At 40.2% G+C, this 17,965-nt stretch overlaps 1 protein-coding gene across 2 annotated transcripts in view; it reads left to right on the plus strand.

Annotated features, from left to right (window-relative positions):
* vav3 (vav guanine nucleotide exchange factor 3) overlaps window positions 1-17,965 on the plus strand; it is a 92,218-nt gene that overhangs the window by 46,540 nt on the left and 27,713 nt on the right. For both annotated transcript variants that reach the window (XM_026179207.1, XM_026179209.1), the window contains exons 7-15: window positions 57-125; window positions 866-969; window positions 1,277-1,376; window positions 1,648-1,743; window positions 3,991-4,059; window positions 5,078-5,164; window positions 5,251-5,336; window positions 6,711-6,843; window positions 12,195-12,304. In XM_026179207.1, the coding sequence (XP_026034992.1) occupies window positions 57-125; window positions 866-969; window positions 1,277-1,376; window positions 1,648-1,743; window positions 3,991-4,059; window positions 5,078-5,164; window positions 5,251-5,336; window positions 6,711-6,843; window positions 12,195-12,304 (854 nt within the window). The remainder of the gene's footprint in view (window positions 1-56; window positions 126-865; window positions 970-1,276; window positions 1,377-1,647; window positions 1,744-3,990; window positions 4,060-5,077; window positions 5,165-5,250; window positions 5,337-6,710; window positions 6,844-12,194; window positions 12,305-17,965) is intronic.

Below are 17,965 nucleotides of genomic sequence, written 5' to 3' on the forward strand. Positions count from 1 at the left end.
AGAGGAACGAGGCTCTTTGTCTTCATTCATTCCCTCTCTGTGTTTCTCTCCTGCAGCACTTTATGATTCCCCTCAACACGTTCTTGTCCCCAGCTGAGATGGAGAAGGTGTTTGTGAATATTCCGGTAAGTCAACGCCTTTGGAAGCGGTCATCGTTGAGGGGGTTGCAAAATTCTCCTTTAAATGGTCTTTTCCCCCACCGACTGTCACAATAGGAGGAATGTAGAAGTGTAAATAATGAAAGGAATGATGGCTTAGCTTCACACCTACATGGCAAAATTCAATAAAAAAAGATTTTAAACCTTTTTTAAATGTGCATTAAATTAACATTACAAAGAGACTACTACTACTATTTAAGAGCCTTAACTGTCCAAAAACAGGTCACTGTTTTGTGTTGCATGCTAACATGCCAACATACTGACATCAAATATGCTGACTGATTGATTTACGTTCACTGTTTGACTGTGAAATGCTAACAGTGACCAGAAAGTAGCAAGAACACCTCAAGATAATAGCAGTGTCTTTAGTTTTTAGGTAGGTTTGCAAAGGCAACATGATATCAGTTTTGCTGCAGGCCTATACAATAAAAAAAAAAGGTTTTTTTTTAACCTCAATAAACATGAAGCATGAAAATTAAATGAATATAGTTAAAGTCAGAATTTTGGTCAAAGATTCTTATTGTGTGTTGACATATTTGAGGGTGGTACCTCAACATTTAGTGAGCTGTGATGAGCATTTCTAATGATTTTCTTAGTCATAGATCATTAATGGAGTTCTTGGAATGATCTGTAGCTTAGGGGAAAGAAATTGTTAGATGCAGGAGTTTAATGATCAGCACTGAAGATTTGCTCTTGTTGTTTTCCAGGACCTGGTTAAAGTCCACAAGTGTTTACTGCTGGAAATCCAAGATTCAGTCCACCACAGAAGTGCCCAGAACCTTTACCAGATCTTCATCACTTTCAAAGAGAGGTGCACACGGGGAACTTTATCTAAAAACATTGTAGTTTATTGTATTTAGTGTTTTATGTAATCCTTTAACAGTTCTGTAAAGCTCTTATAATTCTTTCTGTACATCCAAGAAGCTGCAAACTTTTATGTATATGCTGTGTTATGACAGGTTTCTGTGTGTTGTGTAAACAGTGTGTAGGTGTGAACCTATGTATCGCACCTAAGATCATCACTGTGAAGACTGAGAAAACATTTAAAGTCCTACATGTTGTGTTTAGACTTCTTTCCAGTCCTGCTGTAGTTTCTTCACTTGTCAAATCTACCCCAGGTTGTTGATCTATGGGAAATACTGCAGCCATGTGGAGACAGCCATCGCCACCCTCGATGACATCAGCAAAAACAGAGAAGACGTACGCATGAAGCTAGAGGTAAATAGTTTTGTGCTCTTCTTAAAGGATGAGTGAGTGGTTATTGTGCACTGCAGTGGAAGCTGTTTGCTTCCACAGCTTCTCAGGATGGTCAGACTACGCCCTCAAGTGTCTACCTGAGACATTGCCGGTGATGACACTGCAGCTGGAAGCAGAAATTACTCTAAAAAGCTGTGATGCTCGAGTTTGCTTGCATTTACTTCTAGAAAGTAAAATAAAACCATTTTTTCAAAGTGAATTTAGTATTTTATTGATCCTTGTCTTTGTGCAGGAATGCTCAAAAAGAGCCAACTATGGCAAGTTCACACTGAGAGATCTGCTAGTGGTTCCTATGCAGCGAGTCTTGAAGTACCACCTCCTCCTGCAGGTACTGTACTCCGTCCTAGTGCATCCTCGCTTGTAAATCTCAGCCCAAGTTTTCTTGAACAAACCTTTGAACCCTTTGCAGTAAACATTTATAGTGTTTAAAATATGTTTTATTTTTGTATCACGTAGATGACATCAGGCCCTCACACAGCATCTTGCTGTCTGTAGACCATCAGAGTTAATATTTTTTAAACCTGGACTGGCCTATAAATACATTTTAAATGTGTATCCCTGGAGATTAAGATACTTTTCTATGTCTGTGTCATCTTTGCTTTGTGTCACTCACTTTGTTAAATAGGCAGAATGATAAGGCGAGGATGCAGTTTGTGGTATAATGTATGGGATAAAAGAGACATGAAAAGATGCTATAACTCACAAATGATTGCGGATTGTCTAATTGAGCGTCCTCTTATTTCTACCTAAGCTCCTGCTTCACAGCTGCACAGTTACTGTTCTCGTGGATGTCTTTGTAAGTGACAGGGAGCTCACCGAGTTTACAGCTGCATCCCTGTGACCGAGAGAGAGAGAAGTTTGTTTCCTTCTCGATTATAAAATCAGTTTATAAGCAAGTGGACTCCCTGACACTACTCCTTGCAACCACCAGAGGCAGTGTTGACCACATTTTCTCTTTTGCTCCCCTCCTCTTTGCCTTCACTGCTCAGGCTCCGGGGCTCTTCTCTGCTCCTGTAGCTCCTTGATGACTGCGAGTCTCAAACGACCCGCACGTAATTGTCATCTGATGGAGACAATCAAGGAGGCGGTGAGAGAAAATAGATAAAGTGAAGTAGGGACTGAAAGGGAGAGCGGCAGACAGAACAAGATAAATAAGCAGCGAGACGAACAAACAGAAAGGGGAAGTATTATTTTGAACCGCTGGAAGCTCGGCCAGAGTCAGCGACAAGTTACTAATGTGTCACCGAAAACGAAAACATTCCCCATTTGGGCCTTTTTAATCATCCAAAACCTTGCCATCCTTGTCTTTTATAATACATTTTGAATGGACCACATATAATGGCCTGTTGAGTTTTTCAATTATTTTCATTTGGACATATTTGACACATTTCACACAATCCCAGAGACAAACCAGTTGTGTTGCAGGGAAGAGTATGCATAAATGTGTGACAGTTAACAATGTCTCCATCATGCTTTCTCCTCTCTTCATGATAGCTGTGTGTGTGCACGTGTTGAATCTATGAGGAGGGTTTATATAGAAAAGCAATTAATATTATAGTCATCTGTGCGTCTGCAGCTGGATGACAGCAAAGTCGACGCGTGCGCTGCTTCTTTCACTTCGAAGCGCTCATTTACTCCTTTTTTTCAGGCAGAAATGTGCTTATTCCAACAGGGTTCCATAAAAAGCAACAAGAAAGTAGCGCCAAAAATAAAAAATATATATCTGTAGGAACAAAGTGATTCTGTTTGTGTCAACATGGGCTGAGATCCCCTCGGAACAGCCGGGTAATAGCTAGCTGCAGCGAATAAAGCATCCGCTGAGTTACTTTCCCACACGGTGACAGCCAGAATCTGTACAACTAATGTCTTGTCACTTCCTCTCGCTCCCCGAGTACCTCTCTTAGCTGGTTTCTTTCTCTCTTTTTTTCTCATCAATCTCTTGCTCTTTCATCTTCGCTGCCTCCGCTCATCACGGGCCCCCTCCCGCTGTACCTGCAGCGACACGATTCCCTGAATGAGTCCATCGTGCACGGGCCCCCGATATCAGTGTGACCACACCCTTACTGTGTATCTCGGGGGCTGCGTGGAGGTGGGAGCAAGCCTTGATAAATAGGCCTCTGTCGTCTTGCTAGTGATAATAATGCCCAGGTCGAGCTTGACTGACACCGGGGATTTCAGCAGCGCCGAGCGGACACATATATCTCCCTTAGCGGCTCAGTGTGTGTGGACACAGTGGGTGTGCGCCCGTGTGAAGGACATGCATGGCATCCTTCCTTATTCTCTGCCGCCGAGGTCTAGATGTCTTGTTTACGCTGCGGCGAGGCACCGCCAAGCAATTTCAGATACTTACTTGCGCACACACTCCTGCAATAGATGAGTGCACACATACGCAGTATCTGATTCACTTCCACAGCGGCCGTTTTCCTGTCGTATCTGGAAAGCTAAAGCCTCCAGTCCACGCGTGGCGTGTGGCATGTGTATATCTCTGTAACCCTTGTTTTATGATTCACAGCCTTTCCCTCCTTTTCACATTTTATCTACTTTGTGTTTGTGGTTTGTTTTTTTTGTCCAACAGGAGCTTGTGAAACACACCCACGATGGCGCTGAGAAGACGAATTTACGGACCGCCTTAGATGCAATGAAGGTACGTTTTCTTTTCATATGCTCTTATCCTTGGGTGCACTGAAGGTCCAGAACAGGGCCATTCACCCAAAACGTACAAAAACTAATCCTGAAAATGAAAGAGAAATAAGAGTTTTAAAAAGGTAAGTGCAGACAAAGCTACATGGGCTCTTTTGATGAGAAACGATGAGGCTTCAGTATAAGCCTGAACAGTAGGTGGATGAACTGAAGGACCAGATATCTGGTCCTTCAGTTCATCTGCTGTTTCCACTTTCAAAGTAAATGACAATCGGAAGCAGATTGGCTCAAGACTCAAGCCCAGTACTGAATGCAGATGAAGAAATACATACCCCCAACACTAGTTTCACAGAACAACCCATCAAGAGCTAATAAAATGTACAAAAAAAACAGCTCATATCAGAAAATGTTATTTTGATTTTACTTCACATTGTACTCAAAATTCCTTCTGGTAAGAAACACAGTGCGTTCATGTTTGTTTAGGGTACCTGACATGATAATTGTGTTTTGAGAGCTGAAGGTGGTCGTTAGAAACATGAAGAAAAACATTTCAGAATATAATTGCCTAGTTTGTTCATGTGTTTTGGGGACTCTGGTTCCATTGTAAACAATAAACGCAGCTTTGTTTTGTGTGTTTTGTACCTCAGGGGTCACCATATAATATCTAATAAAGTTACCATAAAAAGTTCCACTTCATTTCACTTGCTCGACTTTTTGTAACTGCAGATAAATAAAGAAGCCTTCAGTGAATGCAGTGTTTAGTCCTGATTTTGTAACCCTGAAAATCTGTTCAGTAAAGCTGAACGCTTAATTAAAGTCAAGTTTATTTCATTGCACAAGATCTTTTTGGAACAGAGAGACATAAAACTGCACATAAAAGAAACAAACTCCTCGGCACAGCTGGATACTCTGTACCGTATGTAAGTAAGTTAAAAGATGCTTCTTTGTTTTCCTTTGTGTGTGCATGTGTGTGTGTGCATGTGTGTGTGTGCGTGTGTGTGTGTGTGTGTGTGTGTGTGTAGGATTTGGCGCAGTATGTTAACGAAGTCAAGAGGGACAACGAGACATTGCGAGAAATAGATCAGTACCAGAAATCCATTGAAAATCTGGTAGGGTACAGCTTTCTTTGAGATAATGACTGACAGCTTTTCAGAATGTCTTTCCTCCAGATAACCTTCATTTTTCTCGCCTGCAGAATCAGCGTCTGAGTAACTACGGGAGACCCAAAGTTGACGGGGAAGTACGGGTGGCCTCGGTGGACAAACGAGCCAAGCAGGACAGGTGAGATGCCGCGAATGGCTGGATGACTGCAGTCGAAATGGAATCAGGTGTTACGCTTGTTGTTTCAGACTAAACCTGTGAGATTTGTGCAAACTGAAGCCAGTGACGTATTATTACTCAGTTAATACAAAGCACATGCTATGAGCATTTAGCTTATGCTGTTGTTCTTTAGGAGCTTAACAATAACATTGAACCAGTCATATAGATGAAACTGGGCTGGGCGTCTTTTTCCATTAGAGAGATTTTGTATTGTTAGCTACGCCTTGAAACTTAAATTTGCCTGTTAAAATAACAGCCAGCCTGAGAGTCTCTGCAAAGCCATTACAGGAACTGCAGAAGCCGGCTGCTTCCAAATGCACTACTTTACAAAAGTCTCGTGTCACCCCTCATTTCTTTATATTTTTCTTCCAAGGAGCCAGACTTTCTTTTGTCTTGAGCAATAGTTCTCCAGGCCTTGTCACTCAGTCCAGTCCTTGTACCTGAACATTTTCACAGGAATGTTTTTTTGCTTTATTTGTTAAACCACTTAACACTGACCTGCGAACAATTCAAGCATAAAAAGGGCACTTCACCCAAGAGATGAACCAGCGTTGTGTCAACACAAAGCAGACACCCTAGCAAAGAACCAGTTTTAAAAACATGGATTTTTTTCTGATTTCTTTAGTTGATACTGTGAATCAGTTGAGTCGGTCTGACAGACATGAAATAGTATTTCAGTGGCAACAAACTGACTCCCAAAGAGTTGTTAGCTAAAAAGGTGGCATACCTCAGCATGATGTGCAGCATGTCTTTAAAAATAGAGTGGTACCTGCACAAACTACTACCTACAGCACATGAACCGTATCTGAAAATCTTGCAAAAATCTAGAAAGTAAAGGCCTGACACCAGACCTGAAGGATATATCCGGTCCTTTGTCTCATCAGAAATGGTCTCAGTGAAAGGGTGGCTGTCAAGAAGCCATTCTTAAGGAGGAGAAACAGGGAGAAGAGGCTGAGATATGCCAGAATACACATATGTCTGTGAAGGTTCTCAGTCATCCAGGTCATCGTAGTCTAAGGAGCTTGGAAAGAAAAGCGTCTGGACTTCTTTAAGTTGCTTGAAGACGTTTCACCTCTCATCCGAGAAGCTTCTTCAGTTCTAATTCACCTGTTTTCACACCTTGGCTCATGTGATTAGGTAGAAGATCATCAAAGAGAGTTCAGTCTGTGTTGAAGAATAAAGGTGGTCATACCAAATATTGACCTTCAAGCTTGTTAGAATCATAAAAATCACTTTTTGCCTTAAATACTGAATTTGACATAACTCCTCGGTGTGAATAACATGAACTATTAAGTGAGATGTGCTTGAATTTACTGGAACATTTTTGGATTGCAGGCACATCTTCCTGTTTGACGCTGCGGTCATTGTTTGTAAGCGGCGAGGAGACAACTACGAGATGAAAGAAGTGATCGACTTGCACCTCTTCAAAGTCACCAACAATCCCACGTCGGACAAAGAGAACCGAAAGGTCTGTGCACACACAGACACGAACAGCCAATAAATATGTCTAAGATGCATTTACTGAATTTGTATCATTATTAAATAGTAAACAATCGTGCTTTAGCTTTAGCTTCTTACTTTAGCTTTGCTGTTGGTGTGAGTGTGTTCACACACACACTGGCATGTCACGTGTAGCTGACAGCAGACAGGTGTAGTGAATCGATATTAATCGAGTTGATGACAAACGTTATGTTACTGCAGGTGTAATAAAAGCTTCCCATGTGTTACACCAAACAAAACAAGAGAGAGAGAGGCCAATAGGGAAATCATTAGAGCTTTCAAATCTTGTCAACTTGCTTGACCACAGCGTGCGCTTAAATGAAAAACTACCGCAAACATATGAAGGAGAACCATTGGTATCGTAGGTGTGAAAATGCCTCCAAACCACAAACCCCTTAATGTTACCTCGCTATGTGAGCTCTCCCACTAACACATGGTGCATTGCTGCTTAGCAAACACAGAATACAGAACTGACGAATAGATCGGCCCCCTTGTGTCAGAGACTGTATCAAGCTTTGTGAGTCTGGACTGAACCAGTATCTGATCCAAATATTGAATTGGTAAATCACTAGCAATGAGCTGAACCTGGATCTATATGGGCATCTGCTGCAGGCGCAACACAGTCACAAAGTGCAGAAATTACAGCTCGTAAAGCAGTGTGGCTCTAATGATTTCAAGAAATCTGAATAAGAAAAGCTTTCACAGAGTGGAAAGCTGAAGGGCCCATAAAGAGCTGATGTGGGATCCTAGTCTAGCTGTCACAGGGCAAGAGGCAGGGTGCACACTGGACAGGTCACCACTCTGTCACAGGGCTAACGCAGAGAGCAAGGCAGCTGCATGCTCACATGCACAACCTTGCACTGTTTCCTGTTAAAAGGGTGTTTTTCCTTCCCACTGTCACCAAGTACCTGCTCACAGGGGGTCATCTGATTATTGTAGGTTCTTTACCTTACAAAATAAAGTGTCTTGAGGCAACTGCTGAACTAAATTGAATGAATAGTGTTGGATGAAGGCACAGAGCGAACGTGCAAACTTCACACAGAAAGGCTCCAGCCAGTGGATTCAAACCCAGGCCCTTCTTGGGCATCAGCCATACTTTTCTAAAATCTTTGAACAATAATAATAAAAGTATGTGGTTATAAATAGGGACAAGAGGTAAACGTGATTTTAAATGAGGTTTTTGCAGAGCCAAAATAACACCGGGCTGTTTTGTTGCAGACATTCGGATTTGTCATGTCTCAATAAAACACAGGTAACTGAGAATCTTTGTACGCATGACTCTATACTACATAATGTTAATTAATACTATTAGATGTTAGGTGTACTTATGTTTGACAGGCGTTCAGTGTAAGAAAGAGCTGGCTGTTGAATGACCTCCAGCAGTCTTTAATGGTATTTGAGAAGCAGTTCAATATCAGGTCAGGGAACTGGGAAAGTGAACAAATACATAGAAGAACTGTGCATCACATCACATATACCAATCACTCAGGAGTAATACAGTAAACACAATGGTGCATCAATATTGAGAAGATGTGTTCAGATTTTATTATGTAAAGACATGAGGAATTTTATAATGTTGTAGAACATGGCCAGGCGAGGACCCCCCCACACTGCTCATGAATAAGTCTCTCAGGTGAATTCAGCTAGCATGTACCTGCCAAGGAACATGCTTTTCTACTTTCAGGAAAGATATTGGCATTTCTCAGTCCTTTTTTTCTTTTTGTTTTATCTTTCTTTGGTTCCAAAAGAAGTAACTCTATTCCACTTTTGGCAAGGCCACAGTGGTGATGTTGTACCACAGACACGCGGAAACATTAGCCACAATTCAATCAAGCTGTCAAAAATGAACCAACGCTGGCATTTTATGTCTCTACCAGCCGCACAGGGTTTATTCCTCACAGCTGCACAAAAACAAGCGTGTTAAGCGCTTTAAAAACTGGTTGATTAGGCTGGAGACTGACTTGTGGAAGAAAATGTCAGTCAACTTCTTTGACCTGACACATCACAGCTGACAGAGAAGTATGATTGTGACTAAGTCCCGTTGAAGCCGCACTGATCCGCTTCATTAACTGAATAAGAAAATATGCCCTGAACATTTAGCTTTTAATTTTATGGCGTGTTATCATCTTTCAGAAAGCAATAACCCACTTTAAGCTGTGAGTTACAGTGATTTTATAACAGCTAAAAAGAGCTTTAGATGACATTTAATTTCACCCAGGGCTCCGTGCCATCGAGTCTGTCCTAGCTCGACTTCATTCTACATTGTGGCTTTTCTGCTGCTGTAATAGACGATGTGAAAAAGTAATAAAATAATAACAAAACTTGCTTATTATTGTGCTGTAAAACAAAACAGAACAAAACAACAATCTGATATAACAACCAGTCAGCTATAATGGAGGCAAGTCTTGCACTGTTGAGCCCATTATCGCCTCTTTACGACTGAGTCAGCAAAGCTCCGAAACCGCGTTGGACTCCTGACAAACCAATTAACAGCGCTAGTTCTGCATAATGAGGCGCCATAACAATTTATCAGTTAAATGCGAGTTCACGAAATTGACTCAACTTGCTTCTTCACAGCTATTTTCTAACCACCTGTAACAGCAACCTCTCCGCCCCGGTGCTGCCGTCTGTGCCGCGAGTCCCTGAATGTGCTGCTTAAATAGGTTCTGTGCAAAAAATCTTTCCAGCTCGCGACATAAACAATGAAATAATCAGCTGCAAAGAATCTTTCTTAAATAATTTGGTGCACGCTTATTCCAGCACATGTTTTACATTGTCTTGTTCATTTGCAAGGATCACACTGACACAGTGTCGGACTACAACAGTCTGCCTCCTCCCAGATGGTGTTATCATTAAACCTCGCTTTGGGCCTGACTACACACAAACACACGGTGAATACTAAATGCCAAGTGGGGGAAATATTGCCAATCATAATGAGGAATGATATCTAAGGCGTTCCAAGAAACAGTGATTTGGGTAATAATGATGCTGTAAATAGCAGACATTAGGAAGCTTAGACCCATATGGGTTTATATGGTTATATTTTATGAAACTTACAGCCAACTCTGCATCATTCACCTCTGACTTGATGGATATAAAGCAGTTTGTTTGATTACATATTTATGTTTGAGATGATGGAGGTGACAGTGGTGTCTGAGGGAAGTGGCAATAAGAACCTCCATCAAACCAGCGGCATTTATGTGCAAGTCATCTGGAGGTAAAAGAGTCTTAAACTCCTTTAACTCATAAGCCAAATGCAAACAACAATAAGAAAACTTTTGCCAAATTACCGTCATTGTGTGAAAGCCAACTTCTCAATGCTATAGCCTACGGTTTTGTAGCAAATAATCAAAGCTCAAATAATTACATGCAGGGCGTCACAAACATTCACAACAACTGTCGCCTCAAGGTGCTTTATATTGTAAGGTAAAGACCATCGATAATACAGAGAAAACCCCAACAACTTGACCACCCCCTGTGAGCAAGTGCTGGGCGACAGTGGAAAGGAAAAACTCCCTTTTAACAGGAAGAAACCTCAAGCTAAACCAGGATCAGGGAGTGACCTGTTGGGGGTGGGAAGGACAAAAGATGATCAGGAGGGGGAGCTGGGGTTCAGGAGGCAGCACGGAACTAAAGGGTCGGTTATTTGATCCCTGGCTACGACTAACTGCATCGCTTCCAGTAGATCCAACACGTGTGAATCTTAGACAGAGCACATAAAAAGGCTCTGTGATTGGATTTGTAGCCACAATTTCTTGAGTGCTCAGCTAAAATCAAAAAGTGCTACATTAATACCAGACTAGTACAGAGTTCAAATTAGGCTGGATTATATCTCAAAAAGGTAAATGCTAATGCTACTGCTAATGACGCTTAGCATCTTCTGAGTGTGTAAACAGCTAGTTGTAAGGAAAGATTACTGCTTTACTGTCAACATTACTGTTGGACAATATTCCCTCAATATTGTATCAAGATGTTTTTTAATGAAATTTGCAATACTGCAATTTTTGATAATACAGAAGGTTTTTGTAGTTGCTCCCTTTCTAGATGCTAAATTGTTGTGAGGCTGGGATGCAGCTCTCACTCTCAGACATGTTTGGGCTTGTCTCGTTGTATAAACATGTGAGTGGCTATATCATTAATATCACAGTGTTACATCTTTTTGTCACATAAAAATGCCCAAAACACTGTCAAATAATACAGTATATTGCTTTTCGCAAAAAAATTGCCTATTACATGTTTAATTATAAGTCAGTGTGTTGTAGCTGGCACTTTGCTAATTATCATAGGTGTTTCTGTCTTTAATGGAGTGTTTCCGGGAGTACGGGGGAAAAAATAAAGAGTGAATTTTGAATATGTTTCATGAGTATCGAGTAGATCTACTCATGTATTAATGTAGCAATGACTTTTGAGTACTCATGGGTCTGAACTCCACCACCAGTTAGTCTCTAGCATTTTATAATCTTTCTGAAATACCACAGTTCACTCTCGACATTGATTCACATGACAAAGATATAAGCATGGGTCAAAATAATTGATATTTTGGCAAGATCCACAAAGAAATATTTGACATTATAAGCCTTGGTGTGTAATCCTTTTGAATGCCAAGCAAAAGCATAGGAACTGACAGAAAGACAGACAAGCACCTCCTGCTTCTCTTTACAAATTGGTAGCTAGATGATATCTTTGCTGAGTGCAAGTGTTGGTGTCCACTGGGAATGCTTCTGTAGAGCGCTGCTTTCCTTTTCTCTTTTCATTCAATAGAGAAGATGAGCCGCTGTGCTTCGCTGACAGCGCTGTGAGTTTGGCTTGTTTTTAGCTTTCAGAACTGAGTGCTACAAGTTCAAAACCACAACTGCGAGTCATAAAAAGTGCATCTCTCGAGCATCTGTCTTGTAATGTTGTCTAAAAAAACCCCAGATGCCTGTGTTGACACAGAGGCTAATGGACTAATATTTAGCCTTTGAAGTGGATAATGGTAACAGATTACAGGCCTGTTCACTACTTGGGTCTGTGCATGCAGTCTGATGCCTAGCAGTTATATGGCACAGCCACCTCGCACTCATTTTCTCCTTCACGCTCTGCCTCGATGTTTTGTCTCTTTCTGTCATTTCTTCTGCCCTCCAACCCTTCAGCCTTTGTGTTTGCTCTCCCTGAGGCATCCCTCTTTCATTTTGCATCTCTTTGTCTCCATCTGTCTCCCTGCATCCTGTCTCATTCGGCTCTCTCCCGCTCTGTTCGTCTTTCTCCGAAACCCTCCGTTTTTTTATTTGGCATTGTTGCACCTTGTGAGTCAAGTGTTTTTCTTTTTCTCTGTTGCAGTGGTCCTACGGATTCTACCTCACTCATAACCAGGGCCAGAGCGGCTTTGAGTTCTTTTTCAAGACCAAAGACCTGAAAAAGAAGTGGTTGGAACAGTTCAGCATGGCCATGTGAGTGAGCAGCTGCGTCACAACAATGTCAGGACATCAAAATGCCGAGCGCTTTTAGTCCTGTTATTCAAGTTAGGCCACTTGATTTATGAGGAACTTTGTCTCCATCTCCATTTATGAGGAACTTGACACCGTGACACAAAGATGAACAGACGATAGTGTGCGCTAACACGAAACTTTATACTCAGAAAGCTTAACTTGGATGCGTTTCATTAAAACATCAGGTGTCAACCGCATCAACCACCCTTCACCCTGAAATGCATTTCATATTTACCCAAAGTGACAAACTGGTTCCAAGAAAGTCAAACTAGTGCTTCACTTGTAGAGCCAAGAAAGAAGACGCAACCAGCTGTATTCTCTGACTCACAATTAGATAATATACTAGGAAGGGCAGTATTACATTATTACATGAAGAAGCAGACTTTATTTTCATATGGAGTCTTATCCCATCACACAGTACACACAGTTACTTTCATATTTCATTATAATCATTGAAATGCAGCCACACAAGGACACTAGCTGCTGCATACTTCAGTCTAAGTGAAGATGGTTAGGGAGGACTGTGAAGCCCACGTGAAACACGAGTTACAGTAATCTGTATGTAGACCTCTGCATCATTAGTGTAAAAAATGAACAATACATTTAAAATAATAAATTGCACAAAGTGTCAGATATAGCAAAAATTATTAAAACTTACAATTAAAACCCACATGTGCAAATTAATATTTAATTTAATTTAATTTTTTTAGTTTGTCAGAAGGTTAAATAAACAGTTGACATTTAAAAAACAAAGAATTTTATGACATTTACAGTATTTCGTGATTCAGACTTTAAAGTGGGTGTAATAAAATCTCCAATTGGCTGATTCAGATTTTTTGCAGCTTCTCAGATGTAAGATACAGGACTGGATGGATTCAGAGATGTTATGTTTAAAATTCAAATGCTGTTAAACAATAATACCAAGATTGTTAGTAGAAGATGTGATTCGGGGCCGACACAAGAATATCAGATGCAGAGGTGCCGAAAGTACAGATAGCTCTGTACTTAAGTAGAAGTACAGATGCTACTATTGGAAAATACTCCACTAAAATTTGAAGTACTGATTCAACTTCTTTACTCAAGTAAAAGTGAAAACTTTGAGTATTTTCTCTGCAATCAAAGTAAGAAAGTAAAAAGTAGCTCTTTCGAGGACATTTATACCTGATGTGTTTGTGCAAGGCTAACTGAACCTTGTGGTATATTGATGTAATAATAAATAATATTAGTAGATACATTTCAATTCTAATAAATGTACTCGGCTTGAATCAGTTAAGTAGAAAATGAACAGAGAAAAGGAAAGAAAGTCAAAAATAGCTCTATTTTCTGTTGTGTACTTGCATGTCTTTATCTGTAAACAGGAAAATGAGTAAATCTGGTGATTCATACACAAACAGGATTGCCTGTCATGTGTTACTGTTTAGGCTCAAATCCATTTAATAATGACTCCCCTCAATGTCAAAGCAAAAGTAACGAGCCCGTTTTGAAAATGTAAGGAGTAGAAGTACAGTTATTTGCTTCAAAATGTAGGGAGTGAAAGTAAAAGTACAGACACCTGATCATTCTCCTGAAGTACAATAATGAAGTATTTGTACTTTGTTACTTCCCACCTCTGCTGAGATGGAGTAAAAGTTGAAATCTGTAATTATTCCAATTATTATTCCAATCTGTTATAAAAACTTTTTTTTAAATCACTGAGGTTGTTGTGATTGTTTTGATCGTCAGAACAGCAAAATTAGGCGGTGCCACTGCTGTTAGGTAGATGGGAGACTGCATATAGGAGAGGAGCTGGTGAAGACAGGTAGTTATTGTTATATATTATGACGTGTCTGTCACATAAGTATGATGACAATCTACAGTGACAACTTCACACACTGACTCTTGGCCAAGAACCCCGTCTCAGCATACTTAAACACAAGCAGAACCCCTGCACAGTGATGTGCCTTTTTAGGGCCGATTTTCATTGTGTGAAAGAATAAAATAGAAAAATCCTGCAGAAATCTTCTTGGTATCACTTGACCTTTACTGTTTTATCTGACTTTTCCTTTTTTGTTGCATTTGGGACTCCAGTTGAACTCTGTTGGAGTCACTGCACGCTGACAAACGATGCTAAAAGGGCCTACCCAGTGCCTTACAATGTGAAACCTGCAGGTCCTGACCAAGCATGAGTGATAGTCCTGCACAATGATGCGATAATGCACAGTGTAACAGCACGGGGCTCAAACATGAAATAAAGCTGTGATTCTGTTAATCAGGATTATTGTAATTTTATTTGTCGAGACCAAGAGGTGCACCAGAATCCCTCTTTCAGAACGGAGAAAGAAAAACACTGAGGGCAGAGGCTTAGACAGGGAAGTATTACAGTGCAGGACAGTGTTATATTTAGTGAAGTTTTGGGCACCAACACTGATGAAATGAATATGACATCTACAGAGCCACAGAGGAGATTATACAGATGTTTTCACACACTAACTGGTTTTCCTCCAGCTGAGTAAACATGTGTAAATATATTACATAAATATACGAAGTATTTGATCAGTGTTAGTGGTGCTGACTTTATGTGAGTATTTATCTGCCAAATCAGACATGCGGCGCTACCTGCTGTGGTGACCCCTTGTGAATAAGTGAGCAGCTGAAAGTGGCTTTAAAGTGTAAAAGACCAACACCCCCTCAGAAGAGTGGAGGGCCACGAGTGCCAAAATGAATTAACTAAATACATAATTAAATATAATTAAATATGTAATTAATTAATTAATTAATTAATTAATTAATTAATATAGTAATTAATAGTAGCAGAGATGACAAAAGTACAGACATTTTCCTCTGTAGGACAGATGCCAACAACTTATGGACACCTCAGTCCTGTTGTTGTGCCAATAAAACAAACAAAGAAAAAATCCTGCCCATGTTAACTCCTGACTATGGCGCATGGTTTTATGCGACATGCTCTGGTGAGTAATACACGAACAGGATTTCCTTTCATGTGTTACTAAATGCTCATAGTGACGTGAAATAATAACTCCCCTCAAACACGTCATGGCCATTGATCAAAGACCACTGATCAATGGCCATGAGTACCATGTCAGTCACAGCATTGTAAGATGGTGAAAGACGTACCCTTAGGCCCCCTCCTCGATTCAGAGGTGGTCTTTCCCTTTTCACATAAATAGCCTCGTTGACTCCGTGCTCAAGCCAGTGTTCCTCCCTGTCCAGGATGTGTACATCCTTATCACTGAAAGAGTGTCCACTGGTCTGTAGGTGTAAATCACCTTTTGGGAATTACTTACCTGGATGACTGAGCATGCATCAAGACATTTAAATAATAATATATGTATTTATCTCTAATTAATTATTGACAGATTTTAATTTTTTTTGATTTTTTTTTTTTAAATTTACTTCATTTTGGCACTCTTGGCCCTTCATACAGAAGCAGTATCAGTTTTATTATCATTAAATAAACATTAGTGTCATTAAATCTGTGGATTACTACATTTTCCTATAGATCGATGGCATAGGGCAGCTGTTATTGTATTAGTTTGTTGTTACACTTCTCACTGTAGTGAGTTGACAACAGTCTGCTTCTCCTGCAGGCTCTGCCTCAATTAAAACATAAAAAAAACAAAAAAAACAGACAACAATAGGACAAAATCTGTGAAATAACATCTTCAAGAAGGTATCAGGAAGTGAGGATCAAAAACATGAAGTGTTGTGTGATGTGAAACTGAGAAAACTGGAGCTTTGGTTGATTAATATTTGGGGCTCAGCTAACGAGCTATGAGACTTGAGAGGCGTTGCCAAACAGCGACGCGCTCCCACGGCGATGCTTAATAGATGATCTGTGAACAGTTGTTTTCTTACTCGCTGCCTTTGTGTCCAAACCACCCAGAATTTACTGCTTGACTAAGATTTAGCAGCCACGAGAGGTGGTCACACCGTGTATGTACCGAAGCAGGGAAATGAAAATTCAACATAAACCTTTGCTTGAACAGCACACAGTAAGGGCTCTATCCTTGAAGATAAATTCAAATGAAGTCACACTGTGAGTTTATAAGTCTTTAAAATTGAGGCTCAATTTCAAGTCAGGTTTACGCTGCACAATGTTGCACTGGATAGCTTTACAAGCTTCGAATCGAAGAAAAAATGAAGCTGTGCAAATGTTTTTACAATGACACAGTTACAAATTTCATCTATTTTAAATCCTGTATTTTTCAAGCAGACCTCCTTCTTCTGGTACACAATTTCTAGCCAGTGACAGTGTTGACCTCAAAGCTGATGTCTTGGTTGACCCGGGTACAGAAGAGAAGACAGCACTGAAATTCCCCTTTCTGCTATTTTATTCGGTCTCAGCCCTGTTTGTCCTGTTTTCCACTGAGCATGTTGTAGCCCATTACCTTAGTCTGAGATTAAGCACTTGTACATAAAAACCTAAATTCTTATGTAAACACTTATGCCGAAAACAAAGAGATGACCTCTGGAAGATAAATATATGGACAAAGCTGAGACATGTCTTTCTTTTCTTGTTTCCTTTTTGCTTTCCTCCGTACTCCCACCCATGCAACCATGTCCCAAGGGGCCGAGTACACCTCCCATGTTCACTCCTAGTAGACCTTGGCTGTGTGCTTGCAATTCTCTCCTTCCCACTTCAAAGAAGCGTGTCAGGGAAATGTTGCTGTAGCCATGGAGGAGTTTGTTGGCTGCAATTATAAGTGGGGGGAAAAAATGTACTTTTTTGTTCTTTGAAATTGACATTTTCATCAAAGAGCGCAGCTGATTGGAAAGTGTAACAAATAGGGGAGCAAGCAAGAATTAATTTTCATTCACTAATTGACTGAAGAGTGGTCATTGTATATTATAGTTTGATTTTTGCTAATCAGGTACATCCATAACTTGTAGGCTTAGAGTTAAACAAAAGTTTGTTGTGCAGTACTGTGCAAAAGTCTTGAGCTACCCCTCTTTTTTTAATTCCATGGAGTCGCACTTCTTTATTATTATTTTTTTAAATTGTGATTCCAGACACCTCAGCAAATAATCAATTTTAATGGTATCTTTAGCACTTTGTAACTAGCCTCCTACACGTAACTTGTTCCCATTTTTTTGTTGAATCTATGAAAAATGCCAAAGATTACACAGTTTGACAGGAATAAAACGGTAATTTTGTAACAACAAGCTAATTCCCAAAGAGCTATTAGCCAAAGACTTGCATCTCTGCATGGTGTGCAGTCTACCCTCAAAAAAGTTGAGGAAATTAGACAAGTGGAGAACAAAAAATTAGAGATAGAGGTCTTCCACTTCAGTAGCAAACAGTATCTAAAGAAACAGATAAATAATGTTTAGAAATGTGGAAAAAAACTGAAGTAGGCTGCGCTATGCCAAATTTGATAAGAACATGACTGAAAATCTTTTGCAAAAGATCTTAATTTGAAACTTTTGGTTCAAACTATTGAATGTATGGAGGAGGTCAGTAGTGAGGTACAACAGTTAGTATCTAGAACAATCTGTAGCAATCTGGTGGACGCTCTGTCATGGGTTGAGGCTGTATTCAGGCAGTGGCGCTGGAGGTCTTTCAAAATTGATAGAATTTTGAACTCAGTATTTTCAGATTTTGATCCACCAATACAATACAAT

The sequence above is a fragment of the Astatotilapia calliptera genome, chromosome 9, assembly GCF_900246225.1.
Source record: "Astatotilapia calliptera chromosome 9, fAstCal1.2, whole genome shotgun sequence".
Taxonomy (NCBI): domain Eukaryota; kingdom Metazoa; phylum Chordata; class Actinopteri; order Cichliformes; family Cichlidae; genus Astatotilapia; species Astatotilapia calliptera.